General features: G+C 35.3%; 3 protein-coding genes across 3 annotated transcripts; 2 read left to right on the top strand and 1 right to left on the bottom strand.

Annotated features, from left to right (window-relative positions):
- Positions 1-1397: 1397 nt before the first annotated feature.
- LOC140852023 (putative germin-like protein 2-1) lies at positions 1398-2247 on the top strand. The gene is made up of 2 exons (XM_073244673.1): positions 1398-1571; positions 1674-2247. The coding sequence occupies exons 1-2, from the start codon at positions 1454-1456 to the stop codon at positions 2228-2230; spliced, it is 675 nt and encodes a 224-aa protein (XP_073100774.1). The 5' UTR covers positions 1398-1453; the 3' UTR covers positions 2231-2247.
- Positions 2248-12700: 10453 nt separating this feature from the next.
- On the bottom strand, positions 12701-13928 carry LOC140852244 (putative germin-like protein 2-1). The gene is made up of 2 exons (XM_073245223.1): positions 13742-13928; positions 12701-13603 (listed from the first exon to the last, which is right to left on the bottom strand). Exons 1-2 carry the CDS (start codon positions 13851-13853, stop codon positions 13050-13052), a joined length of 666 nt encoding a protein of 221 aa, XP_073101324.1. The 5' UTR covers positions 13854-13928; the 3' UTR covers positions 12701-13049.
- Positions 13929-22098: 8170 nt separating this feature from the next.
- On the top strand, positions 22099-23106 carry LOC140852022 (putative germin-like protein 2-1). Its single transcript, XM_073244670.1, has 2 exons — positions 22099-22255; positions 22341-23106. Exons 1-2 carry the CDS (start codon positions 22144-22146, stop codon positions 22895-22897), a joined length of 669 nt encoding a protein of 222 aa, XP_073100771.1. The 5' UTR covers positions 22099-22143; the 3' UTR covers positions 22898-23106.
- Positions 23107-26132: the final 3026 nt, after the last annotated feature.

The following is a 26132-nucleotide window of genomic DNA, read 5'->3' as shown; positions in this document are numbered from 1 at the left end:
TTGAATACAATGACTGAAAATTTTATTTTCTTCTTCTATTATCAAATATGCTGATCATTTTGAATATATATACACTTTATATTGCTTAGAATGCCTTAAATTATAAATTAAAAATCTTATATTACGATCATGAGGTTCGTACGTATAATGCTTAATCGAATAGTGATAGAGGTGATTTACTAGACTTTTAGATCAATTCTGTTTTATTACCCTTTTTCATATGCCAAAACCTAGTGCGGATGGCATTATGGGCCATGAGCAAAAGAATTAGGACTTTTAAACATTTTCTTTTTATCTAAAAATAAATATTATATAATTAATCTGAATTGGATTTAAAAATAATGTTGAACTCGAACATCGCCTTAAAGTTTTTAAGTATTCTAATTTGCTTGCACTAGTACTAAGTGAATTTTAGGTCTTACATTATTTGTGGGCAAAACTCTGCAAGATATGTTGTCTTCCATCACATGCTCAGTTGTGCTCATCAGATGGGGCAAGATAGAGGCCCAATAAATAAAACTCCCTGATAATTCTTAATAGAAAGGCATCACAAATTCCATTAAAGGTACATCTGAATCGTGTGTATGGGTTCGCTATGTAGACGGACTGAGCAGGACAAAAAGGTACGCATTGTAATTGATGTACATGCAAAATGTCATGGTCTCACGGAGATAAAGAAAATCTAATGCTATGAAATTTATGTTGATAGAGATTATTTATGCTTTTATAGTATGTAAAATAATATAAATGTATGTACGTATGTAAGCATGGATACACATGTATGCATGTATGTATATATATATATTTATGTATGTACATATATATAATTTTTGATTCTTTATTCTTCTTATCTTTTTCATCAGAATTTTGGGGAAATTTTCACTTCTTTCCTAATTGTTGGATCTTTGCTCCAAATGCTATATTTGAGAACTCCGAATTTCTTACCTTTATGCCTAAAAACGGAAATGAATCATTAAGAATTCCTAGTTGCCCGTCAATGCGCTTTTAAAAGAAAAGCGTGGGGTGTTACCAAAAAAAAAAATAGGGGGAAAAGCGTGGGGCCACGTGGCTCCGCGTCTGATTAAGAATTTGCGATTCAGGATTCCGCCAAGGGCGACGATTATATACATATTCATTTTACTAAGTAAACAATACTGTTCATATATGTTTTATTGCCATGTGCTCTAAACCGAAGACTGCATCAATAGCATGACTGGATACACAATAGACTGCGTCCATGGCATGCAGGCAAGTAGTTTGTGCGAAAACTTCATACCTAACCTCATAGACTCTTCTGCAGTGTTACTAAAGAATAACTAGTTCAAATGGCTTCTGGAGAGCGCTGGGTTCCATCTCCCCTATATATATACCAATCTTCTCCGGGCCTTCTTATCCCACCAAATACCCTCATTTCCATTATTTGCAATTTATTTTGCACGCACAGAGGAAAGAAATGGCTTGCCATATTCTCTTCTTTGCTCTCCTTGCCTTGGCTTCCTCTCATGTGAATGTCATGGCCTCCGATCCCAGCCAACTTCAAGACTTCTGCGTTGCCGACCTCAAGTCTCCTGGTAATTAATTACTCTTCACTCTTATCTTTTACTGGTTGATTTCACCATACTGTTTTGCAAGTTATCCTTTGTCGCTTAGCGTCTTCCTTTGGATGCATGCAGTCCTTGTGAATGGTTTTGTGTGCAAGCCACCGATGCACGTGACAGCGGACGACTTCTTCTTCTCCGGCCTTGACAAGCCTGGCAACACGTCGAACCAGCTTGGGTCCAAGGTGACGCAGGTGAATGTGAACCAAATTGCAGGGCTCAACACCCTCGGCATCTCCTTGGCTCGAATAGACTATGCACCTTACGGTCTCAACCCACCACACACCCACCCGCGGGCCACCGAGATCCTGACCGTGTTGGAAGGCACGCTTTACGTCGGCTTTGTCACATCCAACACCAACAACGGCAACCTTCTCTTCACTAAGATGCTCAAGAAGGGTGATGTCTTCGTGTTTCCCGAAGGTTTAATCCATTTCCAATTCAACCATGGTTCGACACCTGCCGTGGCCATTGCAGCCCTAAGCAGCCAGAACCCCGGTGTGATCACTATAGCAAATGCAGTCTTCGGATCAAACCCGCCCATCTCTGATGCGGTTTTGGCTAAGGCCTTCCAAGTGGGCCAGGACACCATCAAGTATCTCCAGGCTCAATTCTGGATGGATAACAACTAGTAAAGAAGGCTACAAATGGTGTAGTGCACGTGTTTGGTTCATGATCATGAGATCATTTGCTTCTATTAGGAGATTTCTTGGTTTGCGGTCAAATAAGTGTTTGTTTAATTGATCAATATGCACACCCACTGGTTTAGAGGTGTTCATTTGTTTGGTGTATGTGTATTGTATTCTACATAATTGAAATTACTCTTTCTTTTATATGGTTTTGAAATTACTCTTTCTTATTATACATATAATCTTTTATATAAATTGTTTCCTTTGAAATTTTTGCATAAATAAATAAATAAATAAATATATATATATATATATATATATATATATATATAAGAGTAGATATATATGCCTGTAGTTGTATAAAAGAATCATATGGAGGGGTTAATGATAAGCTGGCAGTTCTAGGAGGAAGTACAGGAGATTCATATGCACAACCTAATTAAGCTACGGTGCAAAAACTTTCATCATTAATATCATTATGTTTAATATTGATCCCTTTAGTTTTTGTATAAGCTAATGTCATTAATATTGATCATCATTAATATCGTTAATATCATTAATATCGTCAATGATATTAATATCATTAATATCATTAATATCGTTATGTTTAATATTGATCCCTTTAGTGAATGGAGAAGTTTGCATAAGCTAGCTGAGCCTCCGTGTGTGTGTGTGTGTGTGTGTGTGTGTGTGTGTGTATTATAATAGAATAAAAATGAAATTGGTAGTTGGATTGCTAGCCTTATGTGTCAGCACATTTGTGTTGAGATGCATGTGAGGGAATAATTGTGGCTAATTTGAATATTCATTCACCAATAATTGAACTCCTAATTTTAGCTGGAATATTTTTATCGGCCTCTTGATTGAAGATAAAAATCTTTAAGTTGATGAACTAAGCTAATCCAAGTACTTACATAAACTTGGTATATCTATACAAATTATGTTGGTCAGAACTGCAGATTTATATTGGCTGGAGCAAGATCTGTGATGCACGTACGTACGAATGCCACTTTTGCCTTATACTACCCAACTTAATATTATGCTGCTCTATTTTAATTGTACCCCCTGGTCTAGGAACGGGTTGGTTCTGCCTTCTATTAGTTGCTTGCCTAATCCCCTCCTCCCAAGTCCACAGCACTCTCTTACTTGCTTCTCCCCTGTACCTGTAACACCCCGGTCCAAATTGGGTCCAGAATCAGCCACGGCCCATAAAAAAAAAAAAAAATAGAAAACAGGGGAGAAGACTCCCGGAGGGAGTCTTCTTCCTCCATTCACCGGCTCCCAATCGGAGTCGGAGACAAGCTCTCTCCGGCCCTATTTAAGGAGGAGATCCCTCCTCTCTCCTTTCCATCGAAAATTCCGAGGTAAAACGGCGGCAATCGCCGGAAATTCCTTACGGAGACCCATCATTGTGACGTCCAATTTTTCGTCGGAAAAGCTTCGCCGGCGACGGAGGTAAGCCTCCTCCCCTTCCTCTCTTCCTCCCCTTCCTTTCCGTGCCGATGTGCATGCTCGCCAGCGACCGGAGTCGCCGGATTTTGTTGCGGAAGTAACCTTCATTTTTTGACTGTTTTTCTTTGATTCCGACGCCGGTGGTCACCGCCGACCACCGGTTTGATCTCCTCTTGCCGCCGGATCACCTCTCCTTCGGCTGCCGACCATCCCCGCGCCGGCTGCGCCGCCAGCCGGCCAACCAATGAGGAGATCAAAGATCCCCTGTTTCGGCCCAAAAGAAACCCACGGGAAAGAAGAAAATAAGAAGAAGAAGAAGGAAAAGAAAAAGAAAAAGAAAAGAAGAAGGAAAAGAAAAGAAAAAGAAAAGGAAAAAGAGAAAAATAAAAAAATAAAGAAGAAGAAGAAGAAGAAGAAGAAGAGAGAGAATTTTTCTCTCCCTCCTTTCTCTCTCTTTCCTCTCTCCTCTCTCTACCTTCTCTCTCCAGTTTCTCTCTCTATATTCCCTCTCTAGATTTTTTTCTCTCTCTTTATGAATTTTATCTCTCTAGTGTCTTTCTCTCTTTGATTTCGTCACGGATCTTAGGATAAACTTAAGATGAAAATAAGATGATCTGAGATTGCTCCGAAATTCGTGCAGTAGATCTGATCCCAGTCCGATCATATTCGAAATTTGTAACACTTGATTCATATTGAGTCACCCTGATAGGACCTTTGATGATCTCGATCATGATTGCCTCATCTGAAGGATACGAAGATTTCTCTCTCTATTTCTCTCTCTATTTCTCTCTAGAATTTTCTCTCTCATCATGAATTTTCTCTCTCTAGAAGTCTTATGGATCAGTGGAGGATCTAGATACTTAGATAAGTCTTAATTTTGGTTAATCCTAAGAGAGATCCTCGATTTGTGTTATTAATATCGATTATCGATAATTTCTCTATATGTGATTTTTATATTATCAGGGTCATGAAGAGATGATTGTCTGCATATGATATCGAGTAGAATATTTTGTTAAAGAAATTTATAAATCAAAGAAGAACATTGATTTTTGGTGCTTGGATCAGTCACCGGTAAAAGTAAGAATCCCTGTACATGATCATCATTATATATGTTATTTTACCATTGGTTTTATCTCATTGATTTTGCATCGTTGGATTTGAGATCGATGAATTTGTTATATCTGAGACACTGTTATTTATTTATGTGATTTTGAGCATGAGTATGCTATATCAATACATATGTATCAGCGATTGATGGCATGATTATGTGTATAACATATTTATTATGCTGTAAAAGTTGAATTGATTAATGAAGTCAAATATTATAATTTCATAAAAATGAAAAGAAAGAGAAATATGGTTTGGACTGGACTTGTCATGTGGAATAGCTTGCCAGGAGCTTATGCCTGGGACAGCCCCCACAGGCTTATATGTGGAAGAATATGATCCGAGAAAGATCATGAAGAATCTGATCCGAGAAAGATCATGAATGATTTGATCCGAGAAAGATCATGGCCACTTTGATCCGAGAAAGATCATGAATATTTCGATCCGAGGAAGATCATAGAAATCGATCCGAATAAAAGATCGTCGCATGATCCTGGTAGTCCAAAGCCAAAGCCAAAGCCAAAACCAAAAAGAAAAGGATTAAAGATGATGTGATAATAGAAGAAAGTGGAAAGATAAGACATGAAACAATCGTTGAATAAAATTGTTTCACTTATTTAACATATGATGATGCATCTCTTTTAATAAAACAGATAATCTATAAATGTTTGCAGTTTTCTGGACAGTGAACATCAACTTTTATGTGTTATTGCTTATCTTTATTTTCAGATTATATTATTATATTGGTGTGATATGGAAATTCTTACTGGGCTGTAAAGCTCACACCTCTTCATCTTTCTTTTCTTCTCAAAGTTACAGGATGCTTATGATTGGCTATGGCCTGGAATTACGGGTGAGCAGAAGGATAGATAAAAGTGTCATAGTATCTGATCAGAGAATTGAAGAAATTTAAATTGTAATTATGCAAGATTTTATAAATTATTGTTGAAATAAATTATTATGGTTGATAAGGTTGTAATGATTTAATTTGGTCTTGCATATTCTTTAGGGCTTGCTCTAAAGAGTGTGCGGCCATCACGTATCCGATCCGGATGTTGGGTTCGGGGCATGACAGAATGGTATCAGAGCTTAGGTTATGATCATTGGAGATTACGATATAAATGATTAGGATGTGATAGAATAATATCAAAGCTTAGGTTTAAGATCACTAGAGATTATGAAGAGATATTAAAATTTTATGTAAGATCAGTAGGATGTGACAGAGTGGCATCTGAGCTTAGAGCTTAGGTTACGTTTATTTGGAGACAATGATACAAGTGATTAGGATATGACAGAAAGTTTAGGGTCACTAAAGATTGTCATATAAGTGATATCAAAACTTTGAGATTATAATCAATAGAGTATGATTGATAAAATCAGAGTTTAAGATTATGATTATTAAAGGTATGATAGAATGATATTACAATTTAGGTTATGATCATTAGAGAATATGATTTAAGTGGTATTTAAGCTTAAGATTATAATTATTGAAATTATGACTTTAGTGATATTTAAACTTAGGTTATGATCATAAGGAACATGATAGACATAAAATAAACGATCCGGTAATTAGATTTCGAGTCAATAGATATTAAGATAAAATTTATGTATAAGTGGCATATGATATCTATAATAGAATTGATGAGTTATATCTTAGATTTCAATTAGTAAGGTTGACCTAAGTATAAAAAGAGTTGACCTTGGAATAAAGTGAGAGTTATTGATAAGTTATGTTGAGTATACTAGAGGATTTTGGAATGTTAAACTTATATGATTGAAGATCATGATAATTTTTTTGATTTTGATGTTAATTATCTGAGCATTACAAATTTTAAATTTATCAGAAGGAAGTTAGGCTATGGTCTAAGAAGAAATTTCATCATATGAGAGAGAAATATTTTTGAGTATTAAACCTATAAGAGGATCATATATGAAACTCAATTTTAAATAAAAAATATACTTGAATTTTATTATGAGAATATGAGATACACATCTTGGTGAAATCTTTGGTTACTCAAATATCATATTCTGAATATGATTCCTTGATCTTTCAAGTTGCATTGAATTTAAAGTCAAAAGCTTACTTTTCTAAGTGGTTCAAAAGTATTTTGATATTATTGTTAAATTAAAGAAGAAAATTTATTGTGTCAGAGAATGATATACAGGTTATGATAAAATTTTTTTAATAATTCATATTACTATCTTTGGATTAGATTTTTTTTATAATTATTGAAGATGGTGAAGTGTATTAATTATTCAAGTCAAAGTTTGAATTTTTAAATTAAATTAAGACATCTTGCTAATATTAAATTTTGAATGACTTATACAAGGGACAAGATTTTGTATGGATTTATTGATTAATATTAAGGGTTGTGATGAAGGGAGATCTATAAGAAATAATCAAGTTGATTCTACTCATAAGGATGTTGGCTTGAGTTCTTTTAGTTCGTCAAGTTAGAATTAATTCTTTTAAAAAGAAAGATTGATTTAAAAATTATCAGAATGATTGTAAGATAAATCTAAGATTAACTCCAATTGATTCTAGATATGTTGGATTCCTGAAGAGTGATGAAACTTATACAATGATTTCAAATATAGGAAGTAGATCAAGATTTAATTTTTATATGCTATACCCAAAGATAGTAAAGATAAAGAAACTTAAATTTTGCCTAAGTCTTATATGAAATTTGAAGGTTGGATCTATCTTGGATTGATCTAACATATAAGGATATTTTTATCTTTAATAGACTTATATAATTTGATAAATTAAAATCAGAGTACGCAGCAAAAGCGTGATGGTCTGAATTGATTAGAAATATTAATCTTTTAAATCAAAAGATATTATGATGAAATACATTAGTTGCAAATAAGGAAGGATTTTATTGATAATGAAATGATGCTACAGATTTTGATCTAATCTGATCATAGTCGGATAATTTTTGTCAATAGGTTGTTTCATTGTAGATAATGCCAAGAAATTTTAGATATTTCAAGATTATTAACAGCTTGATAGTTCTGATATTAGTTCAAACTTAGAATGTCCTGACATACATCTCATATTTTTAAAAATTTAATATTGTTACTTGAACTGATATAGAAGATTGAGATTTTTCTTAAGATGAGAGTCTATATATAAAATTTGTTGGAAGATCAAGTGAAGAAAGAAATCGATGATTGTGAAGAGTGCCCGATGTTTGATCTTTATTTATTTTTCTATCAAGGGTAGCCTGAGATAATTATGAATTTGAGTGGAATGTATTAGACAAATAACGGTGGTATATTAATACAAGTCCAAAATGTTACAGTTTTTCAAAAAGTTGAGAAATCAATAAGAGGAGATGAATTTGAAATTTCAAATAATTTTGTTATAACAAGATCATGATAAATAAATAATATATAAGACATTATTGTAAGCTTGAGAATGACATGAAGAATGTATACTTTGAAATATATTTCAAACAACATAACTTAATTTCGAGGATGAAATTATTTGAAGGGGGGAGAATGTAACACCCCGGCCCAAATTAGGTCCAGAATCAGCCACGGCCCATAAAAAAAAAAAAAAATAGAAAACAGGGGAGAAGACTCCCGGAGAGAGTCTTTTTCCTCCATTCACTGGCTCCCAATCGGAGTCGGAGACAAACTCCCTCCGGCCCTATTTAAGGAGGAGATCCCTTCTCTCTCCTTTCCATCGAAAATCCCGGGGCAAAACAGTGGCAATCGCCGGAAATTCCTCATGGAGACCCATCACTGTGACATCCAATTTCTCGTCGGAAAAGCTTCGCCGGCGACGGAGGTAAGCCTCCTCCCCTTCCTCTCTTCCTCCCCTTCCTTCCCGTGCCGATGTGCATGCTCGCTGGCGACCGGAGTTGTCGGATTTTGTTGCGGAAGTAACCTTCATTTTTTGACCGTTTTCCTTTGATTCCGACGCTGGTGGTCACTGCCGACCATCGGTTTGATCTCCTCTTGCCGCCGGATCACCTCTCCTTCAGTCACCGACCATCCCCACGTCGGCTGCGCCGCCGGTCGGCCAACCAATGAGGGGATCAAAGATCCCCTGTTTCGGCCCAAAAGAAACCCACGGGAAAGAAGAAAAGAAGAAGAAGAAGGAAAAGAAAAAGAAAAAGAAAAGAAGAAGGAAAAGAAAAGAAAAAGAAAAGGAAAAAGAGAAAAAGAAAAAGAAAAAAAAAATAAAAAAGAAGAAGAAGAAGAAGAGAGAGAATTTTCCTCTCCCTCCTTTCTCTCTCTTTCCTCTCTCCTCTCTCTACCTTCTCTCTCCAGTTTCTCTCTCTAGATTCCCTCTCTAGATTTTTTTCTCTCTCTTTATGAATTTTATCTCTCTAGTGTCTTTCTCTCTTTGATTTCATCACGGATCTTAGGATAAACTTAAGATGAAAATAAGATGATCTGATATTGCTCCGAAATTCGTGCAGTAGATCTGATCCCAGTCCGATCCTATTCGAAATTTGTAACACTTGATTCATATTAAGTCACCCTGATAGGACCTTTGATGATCTCGATCATGATTGCCTCATCTGAAGGATACGAAGATTTCTCTCTCTACTTTCTCTCTCTAGAATTTTCTTTCTCTTCATAAATTTTCTCTCTCTAGAAGTCTTATGGATCAGTAGAAGATCTAGATACTTAGATAAGTCTTAATTTTGGTTAATCCTAAGAGAGATCCTCGATTTGTGTTATTAAGATTGATTATCGATAATTTCTCTATATGTGATTTTTATATTGATCAGGATCATGAAGAGATGATTGTCTGCATATGATATTGAGTAGAATATTTTGTTAAAGAAATTCATAAATCAAAAAAGAACATTGATTTTTGGTGCTTGGATCAGTCACCGGTAAAAGTAAGAATCTCTGTACATGATCATCATTATATATATTATTTTATCGTTGATTTTATCTCATTGATTTTGCATCATTGGATTTGAGATTGATGAATTTGTTATATCTAAGACACTGTTATTTATTTATGTGATTTTGAGCATGAGTATGCTATATCAATACATATGTATCAACGATTGATGGCATGATTATGTGTATGACATATTTATTATGCTGCAAAAGTTGAATTGATTAATGAAGTCAAATATTATAATTTCATAAAAATGAAAAGACAGAGAAATATGGTTTGGACTGGCCTTGTCATGTGGAATAGCTTACCAGGAGCTTATGCCTGGGACAACCCCTACAGGCTTATATGTGGAAGAATATGATCCGAGAAAGATCATGAAGAATCTGATCCGAGAAAGATCATGAATGATTTGATCCGAGAAAGATCATGGCCACTTTGATCCGAGAAAGATCATGAATATTTCGATCTGAGGAAGATCACAGAAATCGATCCGAATAAAAGATCGTCGCATGATCCTGATAGTCCAAAGCCAAAGCCAAAGCCAAAACCAAAAAGAAAAGGATTAAAGATGATATGATAATAGAAGAAAGTGGAAAGATAAGACATGAAACAATCGTTGAATAAAATTGTTTCACTTATTTAACATATGATGATGCATCTCTTTTGATAAAACAGATAATTTATAAATGTTTGCAGTTTTCTGGACAGTGAACATCGATTTTTATGTGTTATTGCTTATCTTTATTTTCAGATTATATTATTATATTGGTGTGATATGAGAATTCTTACTGGGCTATAAAGCTCACACCCCTTCATCTTTCTTTTCTTCTTAGAGTTACAGGATGCTTATGATTGGCTATGGCCTGAAATTACGGATGAGCAGAAGGATAGATAAAAGTGTCATAATATCTGATCAGAGAATTGAAGAAATTTAAATTGTAATTATGCAAGGTTTTATGAATTATTGTTGAAATAAATTATTATGGTTGATAAGATTGTAATGATTTAATTTGGCCTTGCATATTCTTTAGGGCTTGCTCTAAGGAGTGTGCGGCCATCACGTATCCGATCTGAGTGTTGGGTTCGGGGCGTGACAATACCCACACGTCTGCCTTGTCTCTTGGTCTTGTCCCGTTTTTACTTGTAATTGGAGGACAATGTAGAGTAGCAGCAGCCGCAACAAAATCGCAAAATTGCCTAGTGTCGTTCTTCATTTCTGCATCAGTAGAACCAACTCCTGCATTGTCGGCTATAAACGGTCAATGTTAAACAGTCTTTTACAAAATAAACAAAAAAGAGGATTAAATAGTTTAGAAATATATACACACAATTTAGCTAGCTGATGAGTATTTTGAATCTCTTGAAATTATATATATACTCAAGATCTATGGAATATATAACCAATATGATTAAATATATGCTTCATGCCTCCTAGAATGGTACATGTATCCAAGATTTATTTAGTGTACAATTATTATGAAATTAAACACAAGCTACATGTGTTCTCATAAAAGATGTGTACCAAATCCTATAGGATTTGGAAATCCTATGGATAAAAATCCCATTTTCTTTCCAAGCCACCGTCTGGAGATTGAGCCACTGTTTGGGAGATTGAACTATAGGATAATAAAATAATGGAAAATGGCTAATTCTATAAGGAAAATGACCTCAAGAAGTTATTTTTTTTCCCATGGTTGTTCAGCTCTGCCTTCCCACCCCCACCATCTCCAACCCCGCTCCACCAGTGCCATCTCCTCCCCCTCCACTATCCTCCCCCCTCTTCCGCCTTCTCCCCTCACCAACTACCCCTCCTACTCCCTCTCCTTTCTCACCCTCCTCCACCTCTTCCTCTCCATCCCCTCCTACGACGACCTCCCCTCAGTACATTGCCTCCTCGCCGTCTTTGCCGGCCAACCGAAAAACTCCTCAATCTCCCTTAAATGCTCCTATTTTTTACACACTCAACCTAAGAAGCTCTTGCTTTTTTTATACCCAGGAGTCTCAATCAGGTGGGCAGCTTAACACGGCTGAATAGGGAAGCTTAGAAGTTGGTTAGAGCTTTTTCATGGTTAATTTAATGTACATATGAATGTTATCAAAAAATTTATAAATTTTTGAAGTGTGGCTTAATAGTTAAGGCAATGGTTAGGCTGGCTAGAGATTTGGAGTTCAATTCTCCATATCCCTGTATTCAAGTAGTAAAAAATATATATATATATATAATTGAAGCAAATACCTGAAGAATAAATTTTAAAACCATTTTAAATTTTTATTTTAAATTTTAAAAATACATAAAGATATTTTAACTTTTTCTTGATACGAATTATTTTATAATTATAATAACCAATATGATATTTTGATAATAATAAATTTATTATATTGGTAAAAGAAGGGGTAGAAAGAGGAGGAGAAAAGAAAGAAAGGAGGGGAGAAAATATTTATCATCCAAATGTAGGATAGGATTAGCTACAAGGTACGGGATCCTCTGCGGTATTCAAAAAGTACCGCAGGTACCGTGCATATTTTGAGACGTCCATTAAAAGATGGGTGGTTATGTAATATTTATCTAAACTGTTCAAATATCCCTAGAGTTTGTCTATTCCTATTTTCTTAGTATTTTAACGCGCGTGTGTGTAAGCATGCGCAACTATCCATCTTTTGATGGATATCTCCGAAGCATGCATAACATCCTGTGATACTTTTTAAGCACCGCAGAGGGTCCGTTCCCCGGCTATAAAGGGTTATTATCCGATAGGATTTAATGTGTAATCCTATGGGATCAAAAGCTATATCCCATCGTAAATTTTATCCTAAAGTTATAAATCTTAAACACTCAAACATGCTATTAAACTTTGCTTCTCCTCTGGCCTAGATCGGAGGAAAGATACAGGTAGCTATTTTTGCTAATTATTCGAAGTATAAGTGTCCTGATTCTAAGCCAAAGCTTGGAGGCAGTTGCTGCTCAAGCCTACGTAGAGGATGCCATACGCCAGCTGTCCATTTTTGCCAAAATTTTCAAGCCAAGGTTGCCAAAAGACCATCCGAATCCAAATCCTTTTGTTTTTCCGTCCTTCATTCAGAAAAATCCCTCTTTTTCTCCATGGTGCCTTTGGATTAATTCCTATAATCCACTCTGAGACATGAAATTTATGAATTTGCGAATAAGTAATTTGTAATATCATGTCCAACAACCATCTTTACCTTATGCTAGAGCAAAGAAACAAAAAGAGCACTTTCTTTCTCGCACTGTGAATAAATTGCCTTTTTTGCTGTAGAATTTGCAACTCATTGTTTGCTTATTGGTGCTAAAGAATACTAACAAATCATTGTAACATTCTAAAGAACACAAATAAATCAGTGTAACAATCTCTGTATTTGGCATAGAGAGAGTTATCAATTGTTGTTGTCCATCCAGAACTGAGCCTGCAGCCAGTCAATAGTCTTCTTGTCCGCCTGAAAGGCCTTCGCAAGAACATCACGAGAGATGGGTGGCTTCGACCCAAACACGGCATTGGCTATAGTGATCACACCAGGGTTTTGGCTGCTCAATGCGGCAATAGCAACCGCATTCTTCGTGCCGTAGTTGAACTGGAAGTGGATTAGGCCTTGGGGGAACACAAACACATCACCCTTGTTGATGACTTTGGCAAAGAGCCGGTTGTCCGGGTTGGAAGTCACAAAGCCCACGTAGAGCGAGCCTTCTAACACGGTCAAAATCTCTGTCGCCCGAGGGTGGAAGTGAGGTGGGTTCAGGCCATAAGGAGCGAAGTCTATGCGAGCCAACGAGATGCCAAGGGTGTTGAGCCCTGCAATTTTCTCCACATTAACCAAGGTCACATTTGACCCAAGTTTGTTTGCTGTATCGCCAGGCTTGTCGAGGCCAGAGACGAAGAAATCATCAGTTTTGACATCCTTTGGGTTCTTGCACACAAGACCGTTGACAAATACTGCAACAATAAAAATTAAAATAATTCACTAAGCTTGATCAAAAAACTTGAGAAGAACCTTGCTTGAAAGCCTACGAAGTTTGTGAATCTGTAAGACAATTTTGCACAACTAGAAAGAGACAGAACATATATAATTACCATGGGACGTCTTGTCAGCGACACAGAAGTCCTGGAGGGGACTAGGATCAGAAGCAATTGCATGAGAACAAACCAGAGCTAGGAAAGCAAGCAGGACGATGATTGAAGCCATGTCTCTGTTCGGTCAAGCAGGAAAGAATACACAGGAATGGAACTCGGGAGTTTAGATCGAAGCTGGATGGGCTGGGATGGCTTGGAGTAGATAGATATATATATAGAGAGAGGAGGGATAAGCTACCCGATTTATTAGAAGGTTGGACCTTTGAAGTAGTTGTTGAGGTTGGTGATGATTTGCTTTGTATTCTGTTATGAAGTATAAATAAAATCTTTTTCTTCTTACGTTCTTCTAAAAGTAATAGACTCGGTCCTTTTTATATCGTTCCTCTAATCTCAAGGATGAATGATAGAGTCCACGCATCCCAAAACAGAATGCTTTCACACCGTTGTTTCAGATGTCCAGCAATGCAGTAGACAGCGGCAAAGACAACATCCCAGAAGAGAAAGTATGACCAGTTCTGTAGCCAGTTGATCTATGGATAGAGTATAGCCGCCTTTGACGCCTACAGCGGTTGGGCCAGCTACATGCCAGTGTTATTACCGTTTAACGATTTATTTAATTTTAATCATATGCTAGTACGGGCATACGCCATGCAGGTGAAAAAGGTTAATAAATTTGAAGACTTGGTCATGGATTATTTGCGGAGACATTCCAGATAATGTGCCAACACAGGATATATACATCTCATTTCATTCCAATTTATATTAATCTTTGCCCCTGTACCATATTAGAAAGAGATAGGCCAACCCCTCCAGTGTCACACGTAGTTCTGTTATTGAAAATATAATATCAAAAATCTTGAGACTACCTACAGCTAAGAGAAGCAAGGGAATTGTGGCTCCCAAGAAAGAAAAATCTTTTGTCACGCCCCGAACCCAACACTCGGGTCAGATACGTGATGGCCGCACGCTCCTTAGAGCAAGCCCTAAAGAATATGCAAGGCCAAATTAAATCATTACAACCTTATCAATCATAATAATTTATTTCAACAATAATTCATAAAATCTTGCATAATTACAATTAACATTCCTTCAATCATCTGATCAGGTATCAACGGTATTCTATCTATGCATCCGCTCACTCATAAATCCATACCATAGCCAACCATGGACATCTTGTAACTCTGAGAAGAAAAAAAAAATGAAGGGGTGTGAGCTTTACAGCCCAGTAAGAATTTCCATATCACATCAATATAATAATATAATCTGAAAATAATGATAGGCAATAACACATAAAAGTCGATGTTCACTGTCCAGAATACTGCAAACATTTATAGATTATCTGTTTTATCAAAAGAGATGCATCATCATATGTTAAATAAGTGAAACAATTTTATTCAACGATTGTTTCATGTCTTATATTTCTATTTTCTTCTATTATCACATCATCTTTAATCCTTTCTTTTTGGCTTTGGCTTTGGCTTTGGCTTTGGACTACCAGGATCATGCGACGATCTTTTATTCAGATCGATTTCTGTGATCTTCCTCGGATCAAAATATTCATGATCTTTCTCGGATCAAAGTGGCCATGATCTTTCTCGGATCAAATCATTCATGATCTTTCTCGGATCAAATTCTTCATGATCTTTCTCGGATCATATTCTTCCACATGTAAGCCTGTGGGGGTTGTCCCAAGCATAAACTCCTGGCAGGCTATTCCACATGACAAGGCCAGTCCAAACCATATTTCTTTTTCTTTTCATTTTCATGAAATTATGATATTTAACTTCATTAATCAATTCATCCTTTGTAGTGTAATAAATATGTCATACACATAATCATGCCATCAATCGTTGATACATTTGTATTGATATAGCATACTCATGCTCAAAATCACATAAATAAATAACAATGTCTCAGATATAACAAATTCATCGATCTCAAATCCAACGATGCAAAATCAATGAGATAAAACCAACGGTAAAATAACATACATAATGATGATCATGTATAGGGATTCTTACCTTTATCGGTGACTGATCCAAGCACAGAAATCAATGTTCTTCTTTGATTTATGAATTTCTTTAACAAAATATTTCACTCGATATCATATGCAGACAATCATCTCTTCATAATCCTAATCAAATATAAAAATCATATATGAAAAAAATTATCCGATAATCAATCCTAATAATACAAATCTTGGATCTCTCTCAGGATTAACCAAAATTAGGATTTGTCTAAGTGTCTGGATCCTCCACTGATCCATAAGACTTCTAGAGAGAAAAAAAATCCATGAAGAGAGAGAAAATTCTAGAGAAAGAAAATAGAGAGAAAAATAGAGAGAGAGAAATCTTCGTATCCTTCAGATGAGGCAATCATGGTCGAGACCATCAGAGATCCTATCAGGATAACTTAATATGAATCAAGTGTTACAATTTTAAATAGGATCAGCTGGGATCAGATCTACCGTACGAATTTTGGAGCAATCTCAAATCATCATATTTTTATTTTAAATTTATCCTAGGGTCTGTGATGTAATCAAAGAGAGAGAGTAGAGAAAGATTCTAGAGAGATAAAATTCATAAAAAGAGAGAAAGATCTAGAGAGAGAATTTAGAGAGAAAAACTGGGAGAGAAGGTAGAGAGAGGAGAGAGAGAGAAAAATTTTTTTTCTTCTTCTTCTTTTTATTTTATTTTATTTTTATTTTTCTCTTTCTCTTTTTCTTTTTTTTTTTTTTTTGTGGGCCGTGGCTGAATCTGGACCTAATTTGGGTCGGGGTGTCACATTCTCCCCCTTCAAATAATTTCGTCCTCGAAATTAAGTTATGTTGTTGAGATATATTTCAAAGTATACATTCTTCATATCATTCTCAAGCTTACAATAATATCTTTTATTTCTCATGATCTTGTTATAACAAAATTATTTGAAATCTCAAACTCATCCCTTCTTATTGATTTCTCAATTTTTTGAAGAACTGTAATATTTTGGACTTGTATTAATATACCACCATTATTTATCTAATACATTCCACTCAACTTCATAATTATCTCAGACTACCCTTGATAGAAAAATAAATAAAGGTCAAACATCGGTCACTCTTCACAATCATCAATTTCTTTCTTCTCTTGACCTTCCAACAATTTTTATATATAGACTCTCATCTTAAGAAAATCTCAATCTTCTATATCAGTTCGAGTAACAATATTAAATTTTAAAAAAATATGAGATCTATGTGAGGACATTCTAAGTTTGAACTAATATCAGAACTATCAAGGTGTTAATAAATTTGAGATATCTAAAATTTCTTGGTATTATCTACAATGAAGCAACCTACTGACAAAAATTATCCGGCTATGATCAAATTAGATCAAAATTTATAGCATCCTTTCATTATCAATAAAATCCTTCCTTATTTGCAACTAATGTATTCCATCATAATATCTTTTGATTTAAAAGATTAATATTTCTAATCAATTTAATCCAACACGCTTTTGCTGCGCACTCTGATCTTAATTTATCAAATTATATAAGTCTATCAAAGATAAAAATATCCTTATATGTTAGATCAATCCAGGATAGATCCAACCTTCAAATTTCATATAAGACTTAGGGCAAAATTTTAAGTTTCTTTATCTTTACTACCTTTGGGTATAGCATATAAAAATTAAATCTTGATCCACTTCCTATGTTTGAAATCATTGCATAAGTTTCATCACTCTTCAAGAATCCAACATGTCTAAAATCAATTGGAGTTAACCTTAGATTTACCTTACAATCATTTAGATAATTTCTAAATCAATCTTCTTTTTTAAAAGAATTAATTTTAACTTGACAAATTAGAAGAACTCAAGCCAACATCTTTATAAATAGAATTAACTTGATTATTTCTTATAGAGCTCCCTTTATCACAATTCTTAATATTAATCAATAAATCCATACAAAATCTTGTCTCTTGTATAAGTCATTCAAAATTTAACACTAACAAGATGTCTTAATTTAATTTAAAAATTCAAACTTTGACTGGAATAATTAATACACTTCACCATCTTCAACAATCACAAGAAACATTAAAATGTAATCCAAAGATAGTAATACGAATTATTAAAGATTTTATCATAACCTATATATCATACTCTGACAAAATAATTTTTCTTCTTTAATTTAACAACAATATCAAAATACTTTTGACCACTCAGAAAGGTAAGCTTTTTGACTTGAAATTCAATACAACTTGAAAGATCAAGGAATCATATTCAGAATATGATATTTTGAGTAACCAAAGATTTCACCAAAATATTTTTTTTATCTCATATTCTCATAATAAAATTCAAGTATATTTTTCATCTAAGATTGAATTTCATATATGATCCTCTTATAGGTTCAATGCTCAAAAATATTTCTCTCTCATATGATGAAATTTCTTCTTAGACAATACCCTAATTAATTTTCTTTTGATAAGTCCAAAAATTTATAACGCTCAAATAATTAACATCAAAATCAGAAAAGTTATCATAATTTCCTTCCATATAGGTTTAGCATTCCAAAATCATCGAGTATACTCAACATTACATATCAATACCTCCCACTTCATTCCAAGGTCAACTCTTCTTGTATTCAGGCAACCCTACTAATTGAAATTCAAGATATAACTCATCAATTTTATTATAGATAACATATGCCACTTATGCATAAATTTTATCTTAATATCTATTGATTCGAAATCTAAATATTGAATCTTCTCTTTTATATCTATCATGTTTCTCATGATCATAACCTAAATTCAGATATCACTAGAATTATAATTCTGAATAATTATAACCTTAAATTCAAATATCACTTAAATCATATTTTCTAGTGATCATAACCTAAACTCTAATATCATTCTATTACATCCTTAATGATTATAACCTTAAACTCTGATATTATCTATCATACTCTATCGATTATAATCTCAAGTTTTGATATCATTTATATGACAATCCCTAGTGACCTTAAACTTGGGCTCTAGTACTGTTCTGTCATATCCTAATCACTTGTATCATTGTCTCCAAATGAACGTAACCTAAGTTCTAAGCTCAGATGCCACTCTGTCACATCCTACTGATCTTACATAAAGTTTTAATATCTCTTCATAATCTCTAGTGATCTTAAACCTAAGCTTTGATATTATTCTATCACATCCTAATCATTTATATCGTAATCTCCAATGATCATAACCTGGCTCTGATACCATTCTGTCACGCTCTGAACCCAACACCCAGGTCGGATACGTGATAGCCGCACACTCCTTAGAGCAAGCCCTAAAGAATATGCAAGGCCAAATTAAATCATTACAACCTTATCAACCATAATAAATTATTTCAACAATAATTCATAAAATTTTGCATAATTACAATTAACATTCCTTCAATCCTCTGATCAGGTATCAACGGTATTCTATCTATGCATCCGCTCACTCATAAATCCATACCATAGCCAACCATGGACATCTTGTAACTCTGAGAAGAAAAAGAAAATGAAGGGGTGTGGGCTTTACAGCCCAGTAAGAATTTTCATATCACACCAATATAATAATATAATCTAAAAATAATGATAGGCAATAACACATAAAAGTCGATGTTCACTGTCCAGAATACTGCAAACATTTATAGATTATCTGTTTTATCAAAAGAGATGCATCATCATATGTTAAATAAGTGAAACAATTTTATTCAACGATTGTTTCATGTCTTATCTTTCTATTTTCTTCTATTATCACATCATCTTTAATCCTTTCTTTTTGGCTTTGGCTTTGACTTTGGCTTTGGACTACCAGGATCATGCGACGATCTTTTATTCGGATCGATTTCTGTGATCTTTCTTGGATCGAAATATTCATGATCTTTCTCAGATCAAAGTGGCCATGATCTTTCTCGGATTAAATTATTCATGATCTTTCTCGGATCAAATTCTTCATGACCTTTCTCGGATCATATTCTTCCACATATAAGCCTGTGGGGGCTGTCCCAGGCATAAACTCCTGGCAAGCTATTCCACATAACAAGACCAGTCCAAACCATATTTCTCTTTCTTTTCATTTTCATGAAATTATGATATTTAACTTCATTAATCAATTCATCTTTTGCAGTGTAATAAATATGTCATACACATAATCATGCCATCAATCGCTGATACATTTGTATTGATATAGCACACTCATGCTCAAAATCACATAAATAAATAACAATGTCTCAGATATAACAAATTCATCGATCTCAAATCCAACGATGCAAAATCAATGAGATAAAATCAATGGTAAAATAACATACATAATGATGATCATGTATAGGGATTCTTACCTTTATTGGTGACTGATCCAAGCACAGAAATCAATATTTTTTTTTTATTTATGAATTTTTTTAATAAAATATTCTACTCGATATCATATGCTGACAATCATCTCTTCATAACCCTAATCAAATATAAAAATCATATATGGAGAAAATTATCCGATAATCAATCCTAATAACACGAATCTAGTATCTCTCTCAGGATTAATCAAAATTAGGATTTGTCTAAGTGTCTGGATCCTCCACTGATCCATAAGACTTCTAGAGAGAAAAAAAATCCATGAATAGAGAGAAAATTCTAGAGAGAGAAAATAGAGAGAAAAAATGGAGAGAGAAATCTTCGTATCCTTCAGATGAGGCAATCATGGTCGAGACCATCAGAGGTCCTATCAGGATGACTTAATATGAATCAAGTGTTACAATTTCAAATAGGATCGGCTGGGATCAGATCTACCGCACGAATTTTGAAGCAATCTCAAATCATCATATTTTTATTTCAAATTTATCCTAGGATCTGTGATGTAATCAGAGAGAGAGTAGAGAAAGTTTCTAGAGAGATAAAATTCACAAAAAGAGAGAAAGATCTAGAGAAAGAAAATAGAGAGAGAATCTAGAGAGAGAAATTGGAGAGAGAAGGTAGAGAGAGGAGAGAGAGAAAATTTTTCTCTCTTCTTCTTCTTCTTATTTTATTTTATTTTTATTTTTCTCTTTCTCTTTTTCTTTTTCTTTTTTTTTTTTTTTTGTGGGCCGTGGCTGAATCTGGACCCAATTTGGGCCGGGGTGTCACATCTTTATGGCTAGACTTTTTTTAATTATTATTGAGTGCCTTTTTGTAATTGGATTTTGAGCTAAGTTTTCATTTTCTAGATAGATAGATTTTTAAAATCTCTAAAAAATGAAGGAAAAATCATGCCGTTATATGTTTGTTTTCTTTTTTCCTTTCCACCCATCATGTGCTATCTTAAGCTACCATGCTTTTCTTTCTTTTCACCTAGACACATTTTATGCATATTTATCTGCATAACCTACATAACTTGAATATAAACTTATATAATTTGAACATAAATCTGTGTAACCTGAACATGGACCCGTGTAACCAATTTGTGGGGACAGCAGGGATCTAGAAATAACTCCTTAGCGGTTCAAAGATTTTTGTAAAATTTGAAAAGTTCAGGGACTTGAAAGTAATTTCGGATCAATCTAGGGACCTATGGATAATTTTTCCTAATTCTAAATAGAAAAGTACCACAAATTCCATTAAAGGTGCATCTGACTCGTGTTTCATGGGTTTGATATGCAGACAGATGGAGCAAGACAAAAAGATATCCATGGTGATTGATGTACATACAAAATGTCATGGTCTCAGGGAGATTAAGAAAATCTAATGCTATGAAATATATTTTGATAGAGATCATTTATGCTTTTATAGCATGTAAAATAATATAAATATATGCGAACCATTGACGTGGATCCAAAAATTATTATTATGTTTTCTCACCTCTTACATAAAGTCACCCCTCTCTCTATCTCTCTCTCTCTATATATTTTTTGTTCTTCTTAACTTTTTCATTATAATTTTGGTGAAATTAATATTCACTTCTTTCCTAATTGTTGGATCTTTGCTCCAAGTGCTATATTTGAGAACTCCGGAATTTTTCCCTTTATGTCTGAAAACAGAAATGAATCATTAAAAATTCCTAGCTGCCCGTCAATGCGCATTTTAAAAGAAAGGCCGCGTGGCTCTGCGCATTCATTTTACTAAGTAAACAATACTGTTCATATATTTTTTTTTGCCACGTGCTCTAAACCCAAGACTGTATCAATATGTATGAATGCATACACAATAGACTGCGTTCATGGCATGGAGGCAAGTAGTTTGTTCGAAAACTTCATACCTAACCTCATAGACTCTTCTACAGTGTTACTAATTAAAGAATAAGTAGTTCAAATGCCTTCTGGAGAGCGCAGGGTTCCATCTCCCCTATATATGTACCAATCTTCTCCAGGCCTTCTTATCCCACCAAATTCCCTCATTTCCATTAGCAATTTAATTTGCACGCGTAGAGGAAAGAAATGGCTTGCCATATTCTCTTCTTTTCTCTCCTTGCCTGGGCCTCCTCTCATGTGATGGCCTCCGATCCCAGCCAACTTCAAGACTTCTGCGTTGCCGACCTCAAGTCACCTAGTGATTAATTACTCTTTCACTCTTTATCTTTTACTGGTTTACAAGTTATCCTTGTTGCTTAGCGTACGTCTTCCTTTGGATGCAGTCCTTGTGAATGGTTTTGTGTGCAAGCCACCAATGCACGTGACAGCGGACGACTTCTTCTTCTCCGGCCTTGACATGCCTGGCAACACGTCGAACCAGCTCGGGTCTAAGGTGACACAGGTGAATGTGAACCAAATTGCAGGCCTCAACACCCTCGGCATCTCCTTGGCTCGAATAGACTATGCACCTTATGGTCTCAACCCACCGCACACCCACCCACGGGCCACCGAGATCCTGACCGTGTTGGAAGGCACGCTCTATGTTGGCTTTGTCACATCCAACATCAACAACGGCAACCTTCTCTTCACTAAGATGCTCGAGAAGGGTGATGTCTTTGTGTTTCCTGAAGGTTTAATCCATTTCCAATTCAACCATGGTTCGACACCTGCCGTGGCCATTGCAGCCCTAAGCAGCCAGAACCCCGGTGTGATCACTATAGCCAATACAGTCTTTGGATCAAACCCGCCCATCTCTGATGCAGTTTTGGCCAAGGCCTTCCAAGTGGGCCAGGACACCATCAAGTATCTCCAGGCTCAATTCTGGATGGATAACAACTAATGAAGAAGGCTGCAAACGGTGTTGTGCAGGTGTCAGCACGTACGTGTGGTTCATCATGAGATCATTTGCTTCTGTTAAGTGATTATTTGGTTTGCGGTTAAATAAGTGTCTATTTAATTGATCAATATGCACACCCACTGGTTTAGAGGTGTTCATTTGCTTGGTGTACGTGTATTGTATTCTATATATATAATTGAAATTACTCTTTCTGTTATAAGGTTTTGAAATTACTCTTTCTTATTACATAATTTTTTATATAAACGAAATTTTTGCATAAATAAATAATTTTTACCTTTATTTCAAACTTAATTCAAGCTTATATTTAAATCTAGCTTTAGAAAGACATATTTGATCAGGTTGATTATCCAAGTTGAGCTAAAAGCAACCTGATAATAGATGAAGCTTTGTTCAACCATGAATACAAGCTTAATCTTGATTTCAAGTACAAGTTCAACCATTTTTATCATTGAGGTTGGAACTGTTGGCTTAGTCTGGATGCATTACAAACCAACTAGAATTATCGATCCTTCTTGTGTTCTCTTCATTCACTTTGATCATGGCCCTGAAAGTTTTAAAATTTCCATCCAAGTTGAGATGCTTGTTAGTCCAATGTGGAAAGTAGAATCGTTGGTGATGTCTACTTGAACTTGTACGTTCTCTCTTCCCCCAACCATTTCAAGCACTACCATCCCATAGCTATAAACACTGGGTTTGTCATAGACCCCTCTAGAATTCTTCAAAGGACTTCATGCATGGGCTGTCATACCCCGAACCCAACACCCGGATCGGATACGTGATGACCGCACACTCTTTAGAGCAAGCTCTAAAGAATATGCAAGGCCAAATTAAATCGTTACAACCTTAACGTCCATAATAATTTATTTCAATAATAATTCATAAAATCTTGCATAATTATAATTTAATTTTTTTTTAATTCTCTGATCAGATACTATGACGCTCTATTTATCCATCTGCTCACCCGTAAATCCATACCACAGCCAATCATGAGCATCCTGTAACTCTGAGAAGAAAAAGAAAGATGAAGAGGTGTGAGCTTTACAGCCCAATAAGAATTTCCATATCACACTGATATAATAATATAATCTAAAAATAAAGATAAACAATAAAATATAAAATCCGATGTTCAATATCCAGAATAATGCAAATATCCATAAATTTTCTGTCTTGTTAAAATAGATGCATCATCATATGTTAACAGGTGAAACATTTTTATTCAATAATTATTTCATGTATTATCTTTCATTTCTCTTTTCATAATCACAGGATTTTTAACATTTTCTTTCTGGCTCTGGACTAACCAAGTCTATACCTCAGTCATCATCCGGATCGAATCCACTTAAAAAGTCTTTCAAGGCTGTCCCAGGATGAGCTCCTGACCGACTGTCCCACGTACGAAAGCCCGTGAGAGGCTGTCCCAGGCATAAGCTCCTGGCGGGCTGTCCCAGGCATGAGCTCCTAACCGGTTGATCCACTTGTAAGCCAGTGGGGGCTGTCCCAGGTATAAGCTCCTGTCGGGCTATCCCAGACATAAGCTCCTGGCCGGCTGTTCCACATGACAAGACTAGTCCATACCATATATCTCTTTCTTTTCATTTAATCATTATGTGTTGATTTCATCAAATCAATTCTGTCTTGCATTATGATCAATTCAGATATGTTATATCCATATAATCAAGCCATCAATCTCTAATACATATATATTGACATAACATACTCATGCTCAAAATCAAATAAAAATATCTCAGATATAATAAATTTATCGATCTCAAATCCGACGATGCAAAATCAATAATGCAAGACCAACAGTAAAATAGCATATATATAATGGTGATCATGTACAGAGATTCTTACCTTTATCGGTGACTGATCCAAATACAGAAATCAATATTCTTCTTTGATTTATGAATTTCTTTAACAAAATATTCCACTCGATATCATATGTAGACAATCATCTCTTCATGACCCTGATCAATATAAAAATCACATATAGAGAAATTACCGATAATCGACCCTAATAACACAAATCGAGGACCTCTCTTAAGATTAATCAAAATTAAAATTTATCTAAGTATCTGGATACTCCACTGATCCATAAGACTTCTAGAGAGAAAAAATTCATGAAGAGAGAAAAAATTCTAGAGAGAGAATATAGAGAGAAAAAGTAAAGAAAAAATTTTTGTATCCTTCAGATGAGGTAATCATGATCGAGATCATCAAAGATTATATCAAGGTGACTTAATATAAATCAAATATTATAAATTTTGAATAGGATCGGGCTGGAATCAGATCTACTGCACGAATTTCGAAGCAATCTCAAATTATCTTATTTTTATCTCAAGTTTATCCTAGGATCTGTGATGAAATCAAAGAGAGAGAAAGACTCTAGAGAGATAAAATCCATAAAAAAAGAGAAAAAGATCTAGAGAGAGAATCTGGAGAGAGAAACTGGAGAGAGAAGGTAGAGAGAGGAGAGAGGAAAGAGGAAGAGTGAGGAGAGAGAAAATTCTCTCTTTCTTTTTTTTTCTATTTTTCTTTTTCTCTTTCTCTTTTTCTTTTTCTTTTCTTTTCTTTTCCTTTTTTTTTCCTTCTTTTTCTTTTTTTTCTTTTCCTTCTTCCCACGGCCCTCTCTTGGGCCGAAATAGGGGATCTCAAATCCTCTCCTTTGCTTGACCGACCAAGGGCTACAGCCGGCATGGCGGTGAACGGCGACAAGGGCCGACGATCCCACAGCTCGGAGGGACCAAACCGATGGTCGGCGGTGACCACCGACGTCGAAAAATCGAAGAAAATGGGCAAAATAGAGGTTTCTTCCGCAACAAAATCCGACGACTCCGGTCCCCGACGAGCGTGCACACCGACACGGGAAGGAAAGGAGAGAAGAGAGGAAGGAGGAGGAGGCTCACCTTCGACACCGGTGAGACTTTCTAACGAGAAATTGGATGGGTACAGGTCGGGTCTCCATGATGGTTTTCTGACGATTGCCACCGACTGGATCTCGGGTCTTTGGTGGAAGGGAGAGAGGAGAGATCTCCTCCTTAAATAGAGTTGGAAGGAGCTCTTTTCTGACTCCGATTGGGAGCCAGTGAACGGAGGAAGAAGATTCTCTTCGAAAGTCTTCTCCTCTGTTTCTTTCCTCTTTTTTTTTTGTGTTTGGGCTGTGGCTAATTCTGGGCCCAATTGGGTCGGGTGTTACATTCTCTCCCCCTTCAAATAA

This window comes from Elaeis guineensis, chromosome 10 (assembly GCF_000442705.2).
Source record: "Elaeis guineensis isolate ETL-2024a chromosome 10, EG11, whole genome shotgun sequence".
Lineage (NCBI taxonomy): Eukaryota > Viridiplantae > Streptophyta > Magnoliopsida > Arecales > Arecaceae > Elaeis > Elaeis guineensis.
This window is presented reverse-complemented; position numbering and strand designations above follow the sequence as displayed.